Below are 17,241 nucleotides of genomic sequence, written 5' to 3'. Positions count from 1 at the left end.
CTTTCTCCTCAGGTTCCCCTCTTTCCTCTCTCCCTCTTTGGACTGACAATCATACACAAATAGATTGTATTCAATTAGATTTAAAAAAAAATACTATTAAGATCACTAATAAAAAAAGTCCTCTCTCAGTGTACTTTCAACCAAAACGCAAATAACCAAACCACATGCACATCTAATAAAGGATACAAATATTGAAACACTTATCCAACATTATCCTTTATTGATGGATCATTTGATTTTACACTTTTACCTAAATGTGGCTCCTTCTTTTGAAAAAACTTCCTCATATCCATTACGAACCTGGCTGCCTCTTTGTACTGCATCCAGTCAGTTAGCTAGTTAGTAACTTGGGTTCAATATCGGCACATATGACAAAATAACCAGCTTCTCTCATTACATTTCAAACAGGACAGTGGTAACAACAGCAGGCTAGATAATGTTAAGTTTTAGATTTTAAATAGGCTATATAAATTTCAATGGGCGCAACGGGACGGTCAAATATCACTGATTGTACTACAGAGCAGGACGGATTGTAGGGTAGCAAACATCGTCGGAAAAGACATTTTCAACACTGCAGGTTACCTGGGTGTAATGTTTTTCAGCTAAAAAGAAACATGGTCTGACTCATACCTAACTATATAAAGAGTAACTGAAGGTTAAATGCAGCTAATATGTCCTGTTTTAAGCCAGGCACTTCCCCCTCCGCTCCGCTGCGTAACAGCCACTATCGCTCTGGCAGCAACGGCGCTGCAGAGCAGGGGAGAGCCGAGCTGGAACAAACCATTTTGGGAGGGGGGAGGGGTTATCTAAACTTTTGCTGTTAAATGTTCCATCTCAATTAAGTACTGTATATTTTTTATATTTTTAATAGTGTGTCACACAAACAACAAATATTGTCAAAAAAAAAGTAAGAAATCTTTGGGGGTGCTTTGATTCATTTTGGGGGTGCTGAAGCACCCCCAAAAATGGGCTAAAATCGCCCCTGGTTTTAGTAATGCAGTAACGCAGCATTCCTGTGGGAAAGTAATGGTAATCTAATTACTGTTTTTGCAATAGTAATCCCTTACTTTACTCGTTACTTGAAAAAAGTAATCGGATTACAGTAACGCGTTACAAGTAACCCATATGGCAAGCAGAGGCGGCGGAGCAGGGGTGGAAGTGAGCCGGGGCTCAGAGGCAGCTGGGCAGATGGCCGGCACGCTGGACCATGCAGCCTGCGTGCCGAAGCAAACAGCATGCCGCCCTCAGGCAGGACCCCCGCGCACCTCGATCTCCAGCTTGGCAGGTCCCGCTGGTGCGCCAGCCTCCGGCTCACTCATGCGCTGTCCACTCTTACAGTGATCACCCGGTTGCTGTAACAGTAGCCTACATTCAACGGCTGCAGCCCTCCTGCTGCCAGCTGTACACATCAACACCAAAAACAACAACAGCACAAGCAGCGCACAGGTTTTAAGCCGGTGAGGCATGATTGTAGATGCAGTGAAGGTGAGTCCATTTCACCTGCAGCAGCATCGCAGACCACGGCCTGCCACAATAATAAAGCATTTTTTATTTAATTATAAATAAATTATTTCTCCTAATTATGTCTTGGGTTTTAAGTAATTAATAATACAAAAGGAAAAATCACAAAAAACACTTAAGGTCATGAAAATTAATTGCGATTTAGCAATTCAATGAGGCATCCACCTTATTTATTGAAAAGTATCGGTATTGGTATCGGCGATACTGGCCCGTATCTACTTGGTATCGGATCGATACCAAAATATGCAGTATCGCACACCACTATCTCTTTCTCTCTCTTTCCCTCGCTCTGTTCCTGTGCTACTGAGTGTAACTACCGCCCCTCCCCCCTCATCCCAGCGTGAAGCACAAGGCTCGCATGCGGAGTGAAGTGGAAAAAAAGTGCAAGAGAGAGGGTGAGAGAAGAAAAAAAAAAAACGCAATGTGGAGCTGGCTCGTGTCATTCACGTCAAAGATTCGGCTCTAACGGTGTGTTCATACCGAATGCGATAGACGCGAGCGAAAACGCCCCAGACGCCCCTAATTTGACACGTGCACATTTGCACCTTGACGCGTGTCCAACACAAATCCATCGCGCCTCAAAATTGCATATTTTGACGCGCGTGAACCGGAAATGTGGGAGGAAGTTATGCCAGACGGTATCTTTGCTAGATGGCTATGGCAAGCCATTAGTGCCAAAAATCGCCACTTTTCTAACCCGTTTGGTTAAGAAATGGCGTAAAAAACGCCGTTTAATTATTCAAAACGCCGAAAAAAACGGCGTTCTGTTCCGACAAACGGCGCTTTTTACGTCACTCGAATGGCGCCCTGAACGCACCATCCGAGTGACGTAAAAAGCGGCGTTCAAAGACAGACGGAAACGCCGGTTTTTACGCCGCTCGGCAGAAAACGCCGTTTTTATGCATCTTTGAACGGCGTTTTTTACGGCGTTCTGTGCCAGCTGTAACGGCGTTTAAAACGGCGTTTTATTGAAATTATGCAGGGCACTCCCCATGGTTCCCTCATCCAATTACTTTCAACTCATTTCACCCAATCAAAGAAGAGGAAGTGCAGACCACACTAATGCATCACCGATTCACCTTGCTGCTAAGTGATTGCCTATTCAGTACCAGTGCTTGTCACAGTATTCACTTGTATTATAATCCCACTATGCATTTTGATGTGTTTAAGGCATGATCGAGCAAACAAACGACAGAATACTTTTTCTGAAACCTTAACTGTGTTACCTGTTATGGCAGCTAACAGGAAATGAGCAGAGCAAGCTCTGCTCATTTCTGAGCTTCTTTCTTATTTTCCTCTTTACTTTTCTTAAGCTTTAACTTATGTCTTAGCAATCAGATTCTGCCATCATGCATTACCGCTTTGTGCTAGTTATGTTGACTTTTCTCTTCTTCTGTCTCCTCTTTTTTCACCCGTAATTGGACACTCGGTGCATTGCTCCTTTGTTTACATTAGGGATCAGCTGTTAGCGCTGCGCCCTGCAGCTACGCTACCGGCAGACAGACCCTACATCCCCAGTGAGGGAAGAAACGGGGGTGATGTCTCCCGAGAAGGACACCTTACACACCATCTCTCCTTCTTGTAATCACTGTGAATGTGAGATCGCTCCCTGATATGATTGAGGAGCTAATGACGCTAACCCGATCACAGTGCCAGTATCCCGGCACTCCCTCTGTGAGTAGGCTGCCCGGCTTCCAGCTGCTGCGGGCGGACAAGACGAGAGACAGCGTAGAGAGGAAAAGGAGGGGGGCTGGCAGTGTTTGTTAAAGACGGTTGTGGTATCCCTGGGCACATCGCTGTGGAAGAACAACTCTGCAACACAGACATTGAGCTATTAGCTGTTAGCATCCGTGGAGGCAGCCTGTGACTCTCTGTGGTCCGCAGACTGCAAACGCAATCTCCGAGAGCTCTTCTTCTAATATCAGGGGACTTTAATCATGACTCCACACTGCCCACCTTCACCCAGTATGTGACCTGCCCCACCGTAGGCAATAAAACATTGTACTTAATGTATGCCAATGAAAAAGTGGCATACAGTTCACCACCTCCCCCTGCCCAGGGAAGATCCGATCGTAACTGAGTGTGTCTTGTCCCTGTGTGCAGCACTTACTGTGCAGGGACCCACTAATCACCCACGCAGTGCAGAGATGGTCCGCGGAGGGCATATAAATAAATAATAAAAGCAAATAAATGACAGTATGCTTTTTTTCCCCCTTTGAAACAAGTGGAGACATTAACTTTCCCCTCAACACCTCCCTCCTAAGTGGTTGAACTGTCACACTGCTAGACTGCAACTGCACTCTTTGGTATTAACTTCTGTAATCCTGTAATTTCTGTATAAAAGAATTAGATTGTGTATTATATTATTAGTTTATACACCTGTGTGCATGTGTATTTATGTATGTCCATACACAAAGATGGATTGTGTTTTACTTTTTTGTGCTTGAGAGACGCCCTCAATTGGAACCTAATTCCTTGTATGTGTTTGCGCATATACTTTGCCAATAAATGCGATTCTGATTATGAGGTATTTCCCTCTGGATGGCACACACGAGTAAATTAAGTAGAAAAAATGTCATGTGTATAGCCTTTTTTTAAAAAAATTTTGGAAACCACAAGAAGAGAAATATGTGGCATTCCCTTATGTCATTTTACAACTTCACTGTCAGTAGACAGTTGTGGACATATTTCGATCTGGCTTTTTCCCCTTAACTCAATAGAACTGGCACACATTCTACAAAGACAATTCTCTTCCTCTGCTTCAAGCTCTTTGCTTTAAGCAGCTAAAGGGGAGTTAATTTTCTTCTTCCAACTTAGTGCATTGAAGGTATCTTGAAGTTAGTCACTTCAAATCTCACCTTTTCCCCTTATTTTTCAGAGATTACAAGTTCATGTGTGACATTTATTTAAACCACCCTGTAGCTAAAAGTAAAAACAAACACTGTAGAAGCACTTGTGGCTGTGTCCTTTGTGCACAGACATTAGGGAAAATGAAAAACATTCATTTTTAGAGTGTTTGATCTATAAACATGTACCACTGTGTAATCCTGTTTTTGGATGAACTGAGGCTTAAAAATATAGGCTAGAAAGCGACTGTTCATTTCAGCGATTTTGGTTCCTCATCAGCAGAGTCAGACAGCATGAATATGATGAGGCTTGTAGAGATGACAGTAGGCAAGCAGACAGGTTTCCTGAGGTTGGGATGAATGAACCTAGAACACAGGGAGAAACCTAAACAAGCAGAAGGAACTTTAGCTAAATATATTGTCACGTACAGCCGAATGACAGTAATAAAGAAGGTAAGCCGTGACCATAGAAAAAGCAATCACTGGATTGACTGTCCGAATTGCCACCAAACCAACCCCCTTAGTCAAAAAAGGAACAACTCATATGGCTCCTACAGGTAAGCCTCAAATTTAATTTTTAAATAGACAAGACACCATGAGAACTGACATTACAATATTTTATTTTACAAAAGTCAGTGTCTTTTAGTTCAAAGTTTGTCTGGCATCTCTTGTACGTCTTGAAAATAAATAAATGAATTAAAAAAAACAAACAAACACTCTATGCAGTGTACTATAATTGAACATAAACAACAATCTTTCAAAAGAATATTTCTAGATGAATTGTCATTTGAACTATTTCCTGGAAACTTCTGAACACCACTTATTTTGCATGGCTTGATGCATGCATACCCTAGTTGTCTTAACTGGACTATAAATATAACTATATACACAATGAACAGTCATTTGTAAAAACACTTTTAAAATGTAAAATCTTTAAGAAGCCTGAGTGCGAGGAGCAATCCCCTTTAAGAACACTTACAATAACAACTTCATCCCAAAAGGCCACAGGTTTTAACCACAGCTTCCCAGCATCAGTACATGTATGCAGCTACACCTTTCCAAATCCCAGGGATCCTTTTAATGCATTGTTCATAAGATCTTTGAATTGATCTTCATCTGCAACACCTCTTGGGAGATACAGGGATAAGCTGCATGTTGATGCGTATGGGATGCGCCGCATCCCTGGCTCCTGATCGTAAAAGTCTATGTTGCAGGACTGTGGGAACCCCAGTGGTGGAAGTAAGTCAGCCCCAGTTATAAAGACCAGCAGCTCTTCAAACGTGTGGTCCACCTCTTGCTCTGTTAAAATACATACAAGTGTTAAATAAGGTGCAATGTGTAGATTTATAATCAGTTACACTGACTGCATAGTAGAGCAGTTGCGTTAATGACTATTTTGGAGTCAAAAACAGGTTGTTAGTCAAAACCAATATTGCAAAGCATTGTATTAAAAAAAAAAATTACTCAAAGCAATCCTGCCCTCCTAAGACAGGAAATTAATTTTGGTCCTCCGAGTCACACCTATATGTCAAGGACTGTTTATGCAATGTGTATGTTTTTTGTTTTTTTTTAAGTTATTCATTCTGTCCTTGCAAGAGTACATTGGCTTTCTAGTGATGTCACATTTGCGTGGGTGTTGTCATTGCACCACTCGATTACCCTAGGACACTAATATACAGGAGGTTTCGTTATAGTCAATGGAATACCTGAAGGTTCTTCTAGTTAGGCAGTGCATCTAATTAACAAATGACCTTTGTCTCAAAGGGAGACAGAATAACACAATTTGAAACCTGTCTTAAACACTGCAAAAATACTGGGGGCGATCGTGGCTCAAGAGTTGGCAGTTCGTCTTGTATTTGGAAGGTTGCCGGTTCGAGCCCCGGCTCGGACAGTCTCGGTCGTTGTGTCCTTAGGCAAGACACTTCACCCGTTGCCTACTAGTGGTGGTCAGAGGGCCCGGTGGCGCCAGTGTCCGGCAGCCTCGCCTCTGTCAGTGCGCCCCAGGGTGGCTGTGGCTACAATGTAGCTGCCATCACCAGTGTGTGAATGTGTGTGTGTGAATGGGTGAAAGACTGACTCTAGTTCTTAGGGACTAGTAAAGCGCTATACAAATACAGGCCATTTACCTAATTCTCAGATGTGCTAATACAATTGAATCCTAAATTTTACCATATTTTAAATACAAGTATGTAATATAACTATTTAATATTTTAGTGTTAGGAGAAGTTTTCGGTCATGTAATAAAATTAATGTTTTACCAGAAATCACAATGAAAATCAAATTACATCCTATCAGTCTAAACAAGCAAGATCTGGTAGCGATGACAGAGGATAAAAGAAATAATCTTCCAAAAATATTTGTTGTAGGTGGTTTCCTTTCAAATACCTTACCTAAAAGGTAAAATAATCAAAAACTTCCTCATATGCTCTAAGAAGGTGTGGATTTTGCAAAGTTCTAAGGTTTTATTGCACCTAAGTGTTGTTTCGATTTAGTTGTCTGTATTTTGTATTGTGGACACTGTATTTAACATGAAATGCCTGAAGCAGTTCAAACAGAAACAAGATGTGTTGTATTCTATATACTCACCCTGAATGGCCATAAGCCACCATTCCCACTGAAAGATGGTGGCTTCCTCTTCTTCACGTCTGTTACTTCCAGCTGGACTCCATCCAATGGTGAAGAGATCCTGGAAGCTGTTCCTTGTAAGTTTATTTCCTGCATTTGTAAATACAGGAAGGAACTGCTTCCAGCATCTCTTCACCATTTGCCAGAACCGACCACACGAGTCCATACCGGCAACAAACTGCTGAATCATGCTGGCAACCCTGTTGACCACAGATTGTACTCTCAATTCATACAACATAGCAAAATTGTTAAACAAAACAAAAAGTTTTGTTTTGTCAATTTAAACACCACCTTAACTGCAATACAGATATCAACTCAGCAGATTGATGATTTGTTTAAGTGTTAACTATTAGGGGGGAACACAATGGGAAGACGAGCACTGACCAGCAAACTACTTTGTAATTTTGTAGCAAATTCTCACCTGTGAAACGCAAAATGAGATACGATCTCGCCCCTTATCCTCTTAACATCAGGTAGTGTGGCAGTGTAGATGTCAGGGATACCACAGCCTGCAATCCAGTCCCCAAGGTGACTTTTCAAGTCTACCAGGTCTTCTGGGGTGCTGCAGTTGGAAACCTTGAAAATCATGCACCTCCATAAATACATACGTTTAAAGCATTCACTAAGTGTACTTACATTTTGAGACGTTCCACTGATGAGTTAAGCTATGCATTGTTTCATTGAATTTAATTACACCTCAGCATGCACACAGCTTTACCTTTTCTATGTTCTGTTTGATGTCTTCGTCCATGAAGACCTCTACATCGAAGTCATCAAGAGATGTCTTCTGGCCACACATCATACAGAACAGGTGTCTGTTGATACACCGTGGCCCTGGCCCATTGTTCGCTATGGACCAAGCAATCAGTTTTCCAGCCGTATAAAACTTGTTGCTTGACAGCAACTGCTGGCTATAGCTGAACAACAGACTGCCAGGCTTCCCCTCAAAAATCCCTAGGGAATTCTGAGTTTCGACCATAAGTAAGCTGCAGGAAAAGATAGTAAAAAAAAAAGAAAAAAAAAATTGAGTCAAATTGTGATTTCATCTCTGCAACAACAAAAAACACATTCACGCATTCTATTATTGTGTGGGAGAGATGGGAATGGGTTACCGAAAAAATTCCCGCCTTGGGCCTCCATAATCATCGGCCATTTCACCAACAAATTCAACATTTGGCAATTTATGCCAGGCAAAATATGACTTAGAAAGTGCCATGCAGGCACTATGTAGGATTTTCCTTCGTCGGGCTATTATTGTACAATAATTGCTGGTGTCAAGATGCGTTTCCTGGAAATCTTTCAACACAGTCGCAAGGTCCATCTCGTCCTGAAGAAAGGTGGGGGGGAAAGGAAGGTCATGACTACATGAAACACATACACAGCAGTTCTGGCAATGTTGTTCATGAGACATACATGTGAATCATTTTGTTCAGGGGAAGCCAGGACAGCCTCATCCAGGTCTGATACTTCTGACTCTGCAGAGTCGATGTAAAACTCTTCCCTAAACAGAACAAATGCATTTGATTTTTTTAATATCATGTATACATACTGAAATGGAATGACTCATCTGATAAAAGAATCTGATTTCACATTCTTTTACTGTACAGATACAGCCACTTAAAATGGCCATGTGGTCCTTGATTGCATCTGTTGGAGCCATTTGTATTTTAACAAATTTCAAAATATTAAAATATAAAGTTTGTTGTTAGTTTACTTCTATTTTTGGGTTAATCATTTTTTATTTGTAGGTTAATGCTCACTTCATTCTTTTGTTGTTTATCTTATCAAGTCAGCCAGGAAGAATTTCAGGGCTATTTTTGATAACTTAAGAGACTGGTATGAGACTCAGACATGCACTGAGATGGGCCTTTTGTTTTGTTTTTTTTTAATTCGAGAGACAAGCAGCATGAAGCAACAAAAATGGATCTTGTTATTGGTTGCCAAAATGGATCAATAAACTATACAATGCAACTTTCAAGTTTTGACAGTGCAGTTTTCCCTGCGCACAAAAGATTATCACAGGGCAGCAGTGTCTTCTTTTCCTTTTTTTGTGAAACATAAGGAACTGCCACTCCAGTGCTCATTTACTAGGAATAGTTTAGGTGATTTGTAGTTCCAAGTGTCTGAATGGTCAGGCTGACTAAAGTGTTATCGATGCATTTTCAGCAATTAAAAATACCAAAATCACGACATCAACAAATCTGAAAAACATGAAAAAGCAAAACAGAAACCGAATGAGGCAATTAAACCATTGGTCTATATTCAGAGCACATAAATGTTATCAGTTCAATACATGCAACCTTTAAAATTTTAATATTCGCTGGTCTCACCCCGTATATTGTACTTATTGAGTGTCTATTTACCTATGGTGTGTGCTTTATAAGTTCCAGTTTACACTTAAGTTTTGGCATGTTATTCAACAACTACCACTTGCCTGTTAACCTCTGGTTCCTGGAGAGTATGGTTTTCATGCAGACCACTGCAAAGGAATAGCAGAAATATTTCATAGCAGGAAGAGGACCCCAATGCAGATATTTATTGATCTAGACTACACGTTACTACCAAGTTATAATAATGATAGAATTAGTTTGTACAACAGTTGTTTTACCAAAAAAATTAATTTTTTTTTGCAATAGTTTAAGATTAAAATTCCAACTCATAAACAAACAGAGTGCCATTTACCTGATAACCTCTGGCTCCTGTACATTGTGCCTACCATGGTCAGGTGTCTCGGTGTCATGCAGCACACTGCAATATGGTAAATATTGATGATGAGAGGGTGTAATGCATTTACAGTGCTACAGTCCAAAGGCAGTTGTCAAACACTTACATTGCCATTTCAGACTGCACAACTTCTCCACCAGTTGAGTCCTCATTGGCTTCTGTAATCTAAAACACCAGAGTATTAAAATATAAAAGAAATGGAACAACAAATGACAAACAAGAACAGAGGACAAGTCAAAGACAAGAACCAAAACAGCCACACCTAAAATGAATGAAAGCATAACCACAGAAGATCAGTCTTTGGGTAGGTAGAACTTAGGATAACTGAGGGGAAAATAAATAAATAAATAAAGGAAAGGTTAAGGACATTAACAAAAGACAATGAAAAAACCAAAACCCAGGAAACTGGGATTACAAGAACAAAATGACCCTAACCCTAAAAAACTGTTAGACCACAGTTCAAGCTTGCTCTACTGCATTTCTGTTATTAACAGTGAATCAACTGACGGGGCATTATTTAAGCATAGCCATTGTGGGATTATGATATTATTTTATGCCATGTTAGACCCCTAATTAAAGATTGTGAATTATTATGTAGTTTCAGTTTGCATTATGCTCCTGAACTAGAAGAAGGTGATAATTATTACATTCGGTAAACTGATTTGCATTACATTAGACTGTTGATTTATTGTGAATGAATGATATTGTTTTATGATGCATTATACTGCTGAGTTATAAGAAATACTGTTCGCAGAAAGTCATTGCCTTATTTGTCTGATTGGAAGAGAACAGAGCATTCTGCCCCATCAGCAGGAGCAGATAAACAGGGAGCCAAGGTCGTAGCTTAGGCGCTGTGTGAGAAAGAATGTGAATGTTTAGGCTTTTATGATTAGGTGGGGGCCACTAGAGGCTATAAGAGTTTGATCAAGGCTCCACCATTTTGAGATCTGATGCTGTCTGCTGTATGGTGTCCATCTCCCACGCGTGTGTTCATTAAATCATCGTTTGACTTGACCCGGCCGGACCAGTGTTGTTATTTTGGTTTTCCTCTTGTATCCATCCCCAATATTTGAATCCGTAACACTGGTGAGGTGGATTGAGAGGAATATCCATGATGCATGACAGTTTGTTCACTCACTTCCTCTCCACCACAGCTTCCGAAGTGCAGCCAATCACAGAGCTTGCTCTCCTGATCCAAGAAGAACACATCAAAGTGCACTGCACTCACCTGAACTGACAGAACATCTGTCATTAACATTTTGATGCACACACAAGCTTGCTCACAACAAACAGCCTGCCCATCCACTTCTTGTGTAGAGCTTATGTTTTGATCTTCCAGTTCAGCAAATGTATATATGTCAGTGTCCAGGTATTTGTGCTCCTCCACCACATCATATCAGCGGGTTCAGTATCTTATACTTTTGTCAAGATAATGCACACTGCAGCCGACAGTTATCAGAAAGAAGCCATAACCAAGTTACATGGATTCTTTTTGTCATACAGGTAAACTAGTTATGTTATGTGCAACACTGTCATGTGCCACTCTGGTTTTATGTTTCAAATTCGTGTAAGACATCCAGAGTACTCTGATGACATTGACAAGGACATCTCCAGTTTACATGGGAAACTATTATTTCATGTTCTTGAGATTACTTATTTACATCACTTTTGAGAAAACGTATATACAGGTCTGATTCAAAACTGCATATCTATTTTTTTAATGCATGTTGAAAGGGCAAAAATATTCCTGAGATACTGTTAACATTATTAAAATGGAAGGCTATTATACAGTGGTATTACTTTAAACTGAGTAAAACGGTATTTTGATAAAAGTTAAGGTCTCCGTTTGTTTCAGAAAAAGCATACTGTCATTTATTTGCTTTTATTATTTATTTATATGCCCTCCGCGGACCATCTCTGCACTGCGTGGGTGATTAGTGGGTCCCTGCACAGTAAGTGCTGCACACAGGGACAAGACACACTCAGTTACGATCGGATCTTCCCTGGGCAGGGGGAGGTGGTGAACTGTATGCCACTTTTTCATTGGCATACATTAAGTACAATGTTTTATTGCCTACGGTGGGGCAGGTCACATACTGGGTGAAGGTGGGCAGTGTGGAGTCATGATTAAAGTCCCCTGATATTAGAAGAAGAGCTCTCGGAGATTGCGTTTGCAGTCTGCGGACCACAGAGAGTCACAGGCTGCCTCCACGGATGCTAACAGCTAATAGCTCAATGTCTGTGTTGCAGAGTTGTTCTTCCACAGCGATGTGCCCAGGGATACCACAACCGTCTTTAACAAACACTGCCAGCCCCCCTCCTTTTCCTCTCTACGCTGTCTCTCGTCTTGTCCGCCCGCAGCAGCTGGAAGCCGGGCAGCCTACTCACAGAGGGAGTGCCGGGATACTGGCACTGTGATCGGGTTAGCGTCATTAGCTCCTCAATCATATCAGGGAGCGATCTCACATTCACAGTGATTACAAGAAGGAGAGATGGTGTGTAAGGTGTCCTTCTCGGGAGACATCACCCCCGTTTCTTCCCTCACTGGGGATGTAGGGTCTGTCTGCCGGTAGCGTAGCTGCAGGGCGCAGCGCTAACAGCTGATCCCTAATGTAAACAAAGGAGCAATGCACCGAGTGTCCAATTACGGGTGAAAAAAGAGGAGACAGAAGAAGAGAAAAGTCAACATAACTAGCACAAAGCGGTAATGCATGATGGCAGAATCTGATTGCTAAGACATAAGTTAAAGCTTAAGAAAAGTAAAGAGGAAAATAAGAAAGAAGCTCAGAAATGAGCAGAGCTTGCTCTGCTCATTTCCTGTTAGCTGCCATAACAGGTAACACAGTTAAGGTTTCAGAAAAAGTATTCTGTCGTTTGTTTGCTCGATCATGCCTTAAACACATCAAAATGCATAGTGGGATTATAATACAAGTGAATACTGTGACAAGCACTGGTACTGAATAGGCAATCACTTAGCAGCAAGGTGAATCGGTGATGCATTAGTGTGGTCTGCACTTCCTCTTCTTTGATTGGGTGAAATGAGTTGAAAGTAATTGGATGAGGGAACCATGGGGAGTGCCCTGCATAATTTCAATAAAACGCCGTTTTAAACGCCGTTACAGCTGGCACAGAACGCCGTAAAAAACGCCGTTCAAAGATGCATAAAAACGGCGTTTTCTGCCGAGCGGCGTAAAAACCGGCGTTTCCGTCTGTCTTTGAACGCCGCTTTTTACGTCACTCGGATGGTGCGTTCAGGGCGCCATTCGAGTGACGTAAAAAGCGCCGTTTGTCGGAACAGAACGCCGTTTTTTTCGGCGTTTTGAATAATTAAACGGCGTTTTTTACGCCATTTCTTAACCAAACGGGTTAGAAAAGTGGCGATTTTTGGCACTAATGGCTTGCCATAGATGGCAGCTGTCGAGCTAGCGCTTGAAGAGAGAGTCTCCCTTCTCTATTTACTGTGGAGAGCAGAGCAGCGGCGTAAAAGACGTCCTGTCTGTTTCGTTCGCGACCAACACATCACTAATTGTTTCACAAAATAGGATTATCAAGTACTGATGATAGCAAAAAAATAGACAACATATGTCAGATTGTTTTGAAACCTGTTTTTGTGTTTAGAGGAAGCCAAGTAACACTGAGGTTTATATATTCAAATGTATACCTGCAGTTGAATTAACTGTCCAAGCACATGGACTTTCAGTTCAAATGGGTCTGCACCGCACCATTTTTGAAACAAAATAGTTTTGAAACATTTGTAAATTCATCCCACAATTTAAACTACTTTGTACCCGAACTATCCATCCTCAAGATGTTTAACTACAAGCTTGCAAAAAGTGAGCGGTAAGTCTTCCTTTTTTTTGCAGAATATCCTTTTTTTGGGCTATATTGGGTTAAGGCAAACTAATCTAGTGGCTACAGTTCTGTCCTTGCAATGATTTCCCACTTTAAAAGGTAGGCGAAACCCTGACAAACATTATTTCTGCTTCAAAGCACAAGTGGTCTCACAATGGATCTCATTAAATAATAAATCAACTGAAATGTTCTTACAACACCTACTAAAGAAGTGCACACTTAAACCTGGCACTGGATTCATGAAGCATGTGCAGTGACCAGTTTTGCTCACAATAACTGCAGAAGAGGAGACAAATAATCCGCTCTCAAGAAACAGAGGAGCATCATGTCATGATGATGTCACCTCAGTGGCTGTTTCTTGATTTCACTGAGCACATAACAACAACACATAAGTATGAGATATCATGCCCCTTCATGTCCTGGCTTAAGAAACCTTTATTCACAACTTTAAGGCTGATTACCTGTGATGGCATGTGTACGGCCTTGCCTGTACATTTACCCCTGTCATCACAGTCATTCCTCAGTTTGGTAACTGCTCTTCATCAAGCCAAGCTGCACTGTGGGGCAACATTGTGTTGTACCTCATTCCTTTCCTTCAGGAAACAGAAGTTATATATATATATATAACTGTTCATTCCCGTTCATTCAATTCACTCAGTGCAACACATAATTATGGGACATACATACACACCCCGCAGAGCAGGAATTGGACTGTAGTTGGACTGCAAGCACCTTAGTGTGTGGTATACCCAGTGGAAAAGGACAGCATAAGCCACTGAAGGAGGTGTAATGTCCAAACAATAGAACCGCACTAAAGTGTGTGGTTATGCCCAACTTGCTGCAGCACAAATATCAGCTATGGGAACCTCTTTAAAAAGAGCCCATGGGGTTGCCATTCCCCTGGTGGAATGAGCTCTTATGCCCCTGGGACAAAGAAAGACCTTTGGTGCTTTACACCAGTAAGATAGCTTCTATAATCCAGAGAGACAGAGCTCTACCTCTGGCTGGATTAGCAAAACAGACAAACAACTGGTCACAGAAATGCATGTTCTGAGTGCACTCAATGTAGGTAGGACACAAACCAGACATTGAATGCATCCGCCTCTGCTCCTCATATGCACAAGGACAGGAACAAAAGCTCAGACACTCAAACTCAATTGAGGTATAAGCTTCAGGAATGACCTTAGGAAAATTTGCAGCATTCAGGTGCAATATGACGTGGCCATCAGGAGAGAAATGTGTGCAGGAGGGATACACAGAGCATGAAGGTCACACTCACACTGCTGAAGCCAAAGCTGAAGCAATCCAGTCTTAGATGAGAGAAAATTTATATCCACAAACTCAGTGGTTTCAAAATGGGGGGCACAAAGGGCCTCCAGCACCAAAGTCAAGTCCCATCCAGGGACACTGGAACTAACCACGGGTCTCAGCCAGTGAACCCCTTTCAAAAGACGTATTTTGAAATTTTTCCGAGCTGCATCGGTTGCTCTTCTTTCTCAGCAGCCTCCCCCCTCTCAGAGCTCCATCCCCTAGAGGCGACCTCCTTGTGGAATCGATGGAAACCAGCTTATCGCCATATTCCTGCAAGTGGTCATCCATCCTAACACACATTGACATTCATGTATCCAGTGATTTATGTAATTCTTGAGGCTATTAAGAAAGCCCATTGGCTAATGTAAAAATACAAATGTTGATGCATAAATACCCAGGGTGTGCAAGCATCAAGTTAAGTTAAGTTCTTCACTACCAGACACACTGGACCCACTACAGTTAGCTTACCGTCCAAATCGTTCCACAGACGATGCCATCTCTCATCTCCTCCACACATCACTTACTCACTTGGACACTAGAAGGGGGAATTATGTTAAAATGCTCTTCATAGACTACAGCTCTGCATTTAATACCATAATTCCCTCCACACTCACCACCAAGCTGGAGCACCTGGGACTCACCTCATCTATGTGTCAGTGGATCTCCAACTTCCTAACTGGCAGACCACAGGCAGTAAGGATGGGCGGACATGTCTCAGCTTCCACCACTGTCAGCACTGGAGCCCCCCAGGGGTGTGTTCTGAGCCCCCTGCTGTACTCTTTGTACACATATGACTGTGTGGCCACTACCAGCTCCACCACCATCATCAAGTTTGCTGACGACACCGTCGTGGTGGGCCTGATCTCTGATAATAACGAAACGGCCTACCTGAAGGAGATTAGGAATCTGGAGAACTGGTGCCAGAGGAACAACCTCCTTCTAAACGTCAGTAAGACAAAGGAGTTGATAGTGGACTTCAGCACTAAGCAGGAGAGGAACTACCAGACCCCCGTCATCAACGAGTGCCCAGTGGAGAGAGTGGACAGCTTCAAATACCTCGGAGTTCACATCACACAGGACCTGTCATGGTCCTGTCACATCAACACCGTGGTGAAAAAGGCCCGTCAGTGTCTCTACCAGACTTCCAACTGCCCTCCAAGGTGCTCAGGAACTTTTACTCGTGCACCATAGAGAGCATCCTGACAGGAAACATCTTAACCTGGTTCGGGAACAGCACCCTGCAGGACAGACGAGCTCTACAGAGGGTTGTGCGATCAGCTGAGTGCACCATCCGCTCCAAGCTCCCTGACCTGCACTCAATCTACAGCAGACGGTGCTGGACCAAGGCCAGGAAGATCGTGAAGGACCTCAGCCATCCCAACAACGGACTGTTCTCTCTGCTGAGGTCAGGAAAGCGATTCCACTCCCTAAAGACCAACAAAGAGAGACTGAGGAGGAGCTTCTTCCCGCAGGCGATACAGTCTCTCAATCACACCACAACACAGTACTGACCCACACATATAGTTCTTACACACACACTGAACATTCTGGACATTGTTTTCACTTCATCACTTTAAGCATATTTGCACTGCACAAGACACTTACAAATGTAGATTGCACAACACTGGACATTATATTCTTCATTTCCAGTTAATACTTGTACAGCTGCTGTTATTGTGTGTATATATATATATATATATATATATATTTCTTCATACATTCTTATATATTTCTATACTGTGTATTGTGTATTTTGTTGTAGTTATTTTATTTTCAACTTTAATTTATATATTTTATCTTATTCTTTCCCAGTTAAATTTACCCTTCATTCTAATTTGTGTTGTACAGTTATTTCATTTTTAACTTTAATTTTTATATTTTATTTTATTCCTTCCTAGTTAAATTTACCCTTTTTAATTTTTATTAAATTTTCTTTTTTTCTTTAGGTCACGAGCAGTTGTCTAAGCATTTCACTGCATATCGTACTGTGTATGACTGTGTATGTGACAAATAAAATTTGAATTTGAATTTGAATTTAAGTGTATGTATGACTTGTTTAAAGCACATGTATAAGCTGAAACAATAGATAAAACAAAACTGAACAACACTGGACACACCTAATGCATGAACAAAAATAGCAGTAGAAAAAGTGGAAACACAGGATGAACCCAGCAAAACAAATCTTGGATGATTGTTCCACAAGTATTTCTTGTTTCATCATCATCATGTTAGGAGTTGGTGGGGTTTCTCTGGTGTGGTGTCACGGGGTCTGCTTCTGTTTTCAGCTCGGGTAGGCGGGGTGGTGTGTCACGGGATGCTGACACACCGGCGGTGCATCAGACGTCATTTGAGGGAGTCTTAC

At 41.7% G+C, this 17,241-nt stretch overlaps 1 protein-coding gene across 1 annotated transcript; it reads right to left on the bottom strand.

Annotated features, from left to right (window-relative positions):
• Positions 1 to 4,719: 4,719 nt before the first annotated feature.
• Positions 4,720 to 15,196, bottom strand: LOC146494682 (G2/M phase-specific E3 ubiquitin-protein ligase-like). Its single transcript, XM_085146758.1, has 9 exons — positions 9,823 to 15,196; positions 9,675 to 9,740; positions 9,420 to 9,471; positions 8,406 to 8,486; positions 8,105 to 8,319; positions 7,711 to 7,978; positions 7,414 to 7,568; positions 6,954 to 7,192; positions 4,720 to 5,666 (listed from the first exon to the last, which is right to left on the bottom strand). Exons 1-9 carry the CDS (start codon positions 9,828 to 9,830, stop codon positions 5,416 to 5,418), a joined length of 1,335 nt encoding a protein of 444 aa, XP_085002884.1. The 5' UTR covers positions 9,831 to 15,196; the 3' UTR covers positions 4,720 to 5,415.
• Between the last annotated feature and the right edge of the window lie 2,045 nt (positions 15,197 to 17,241).

Source organism: Neolamprologus multifasciatus, chromosome 20 (genome assembly GCF_963576455.1).
Source record: "Neolamprologus multifasciatus chromosome 20, fNeoMul1.2, whole genome shotgun sequence".
NCBI lineage: Eukaryota > Metazoa > Chordata > Actinopteri > Cichliformes > Cichlidae > Neolamprologus > Neolamprologus multifasciatus.
The sequence above is the reverse complement of the archived record's forward strand: the minus strand, read 5'-3'. Positions and strand labels throughout refer to the sequence as shown.

Coding starts and splice junctions, on each gene's coding strand:
- LOC146494682 (XM_085146758.1), bottom strand. Junction 8,487..9,419: donor CAGAGGTTAACAGGCAAGTG/GTAGTTGTTGAA, acceptor TTTAGGGAAGAG/TTTTACATCGACTCTGCAGA. Junction 7,569..7,710: donor TCAAACAGAACATAGAAAAG/GTAAAGCTGTGT, acceptor ATGATTTTCAAG/GTTTCCAACTGCAGCACCCC.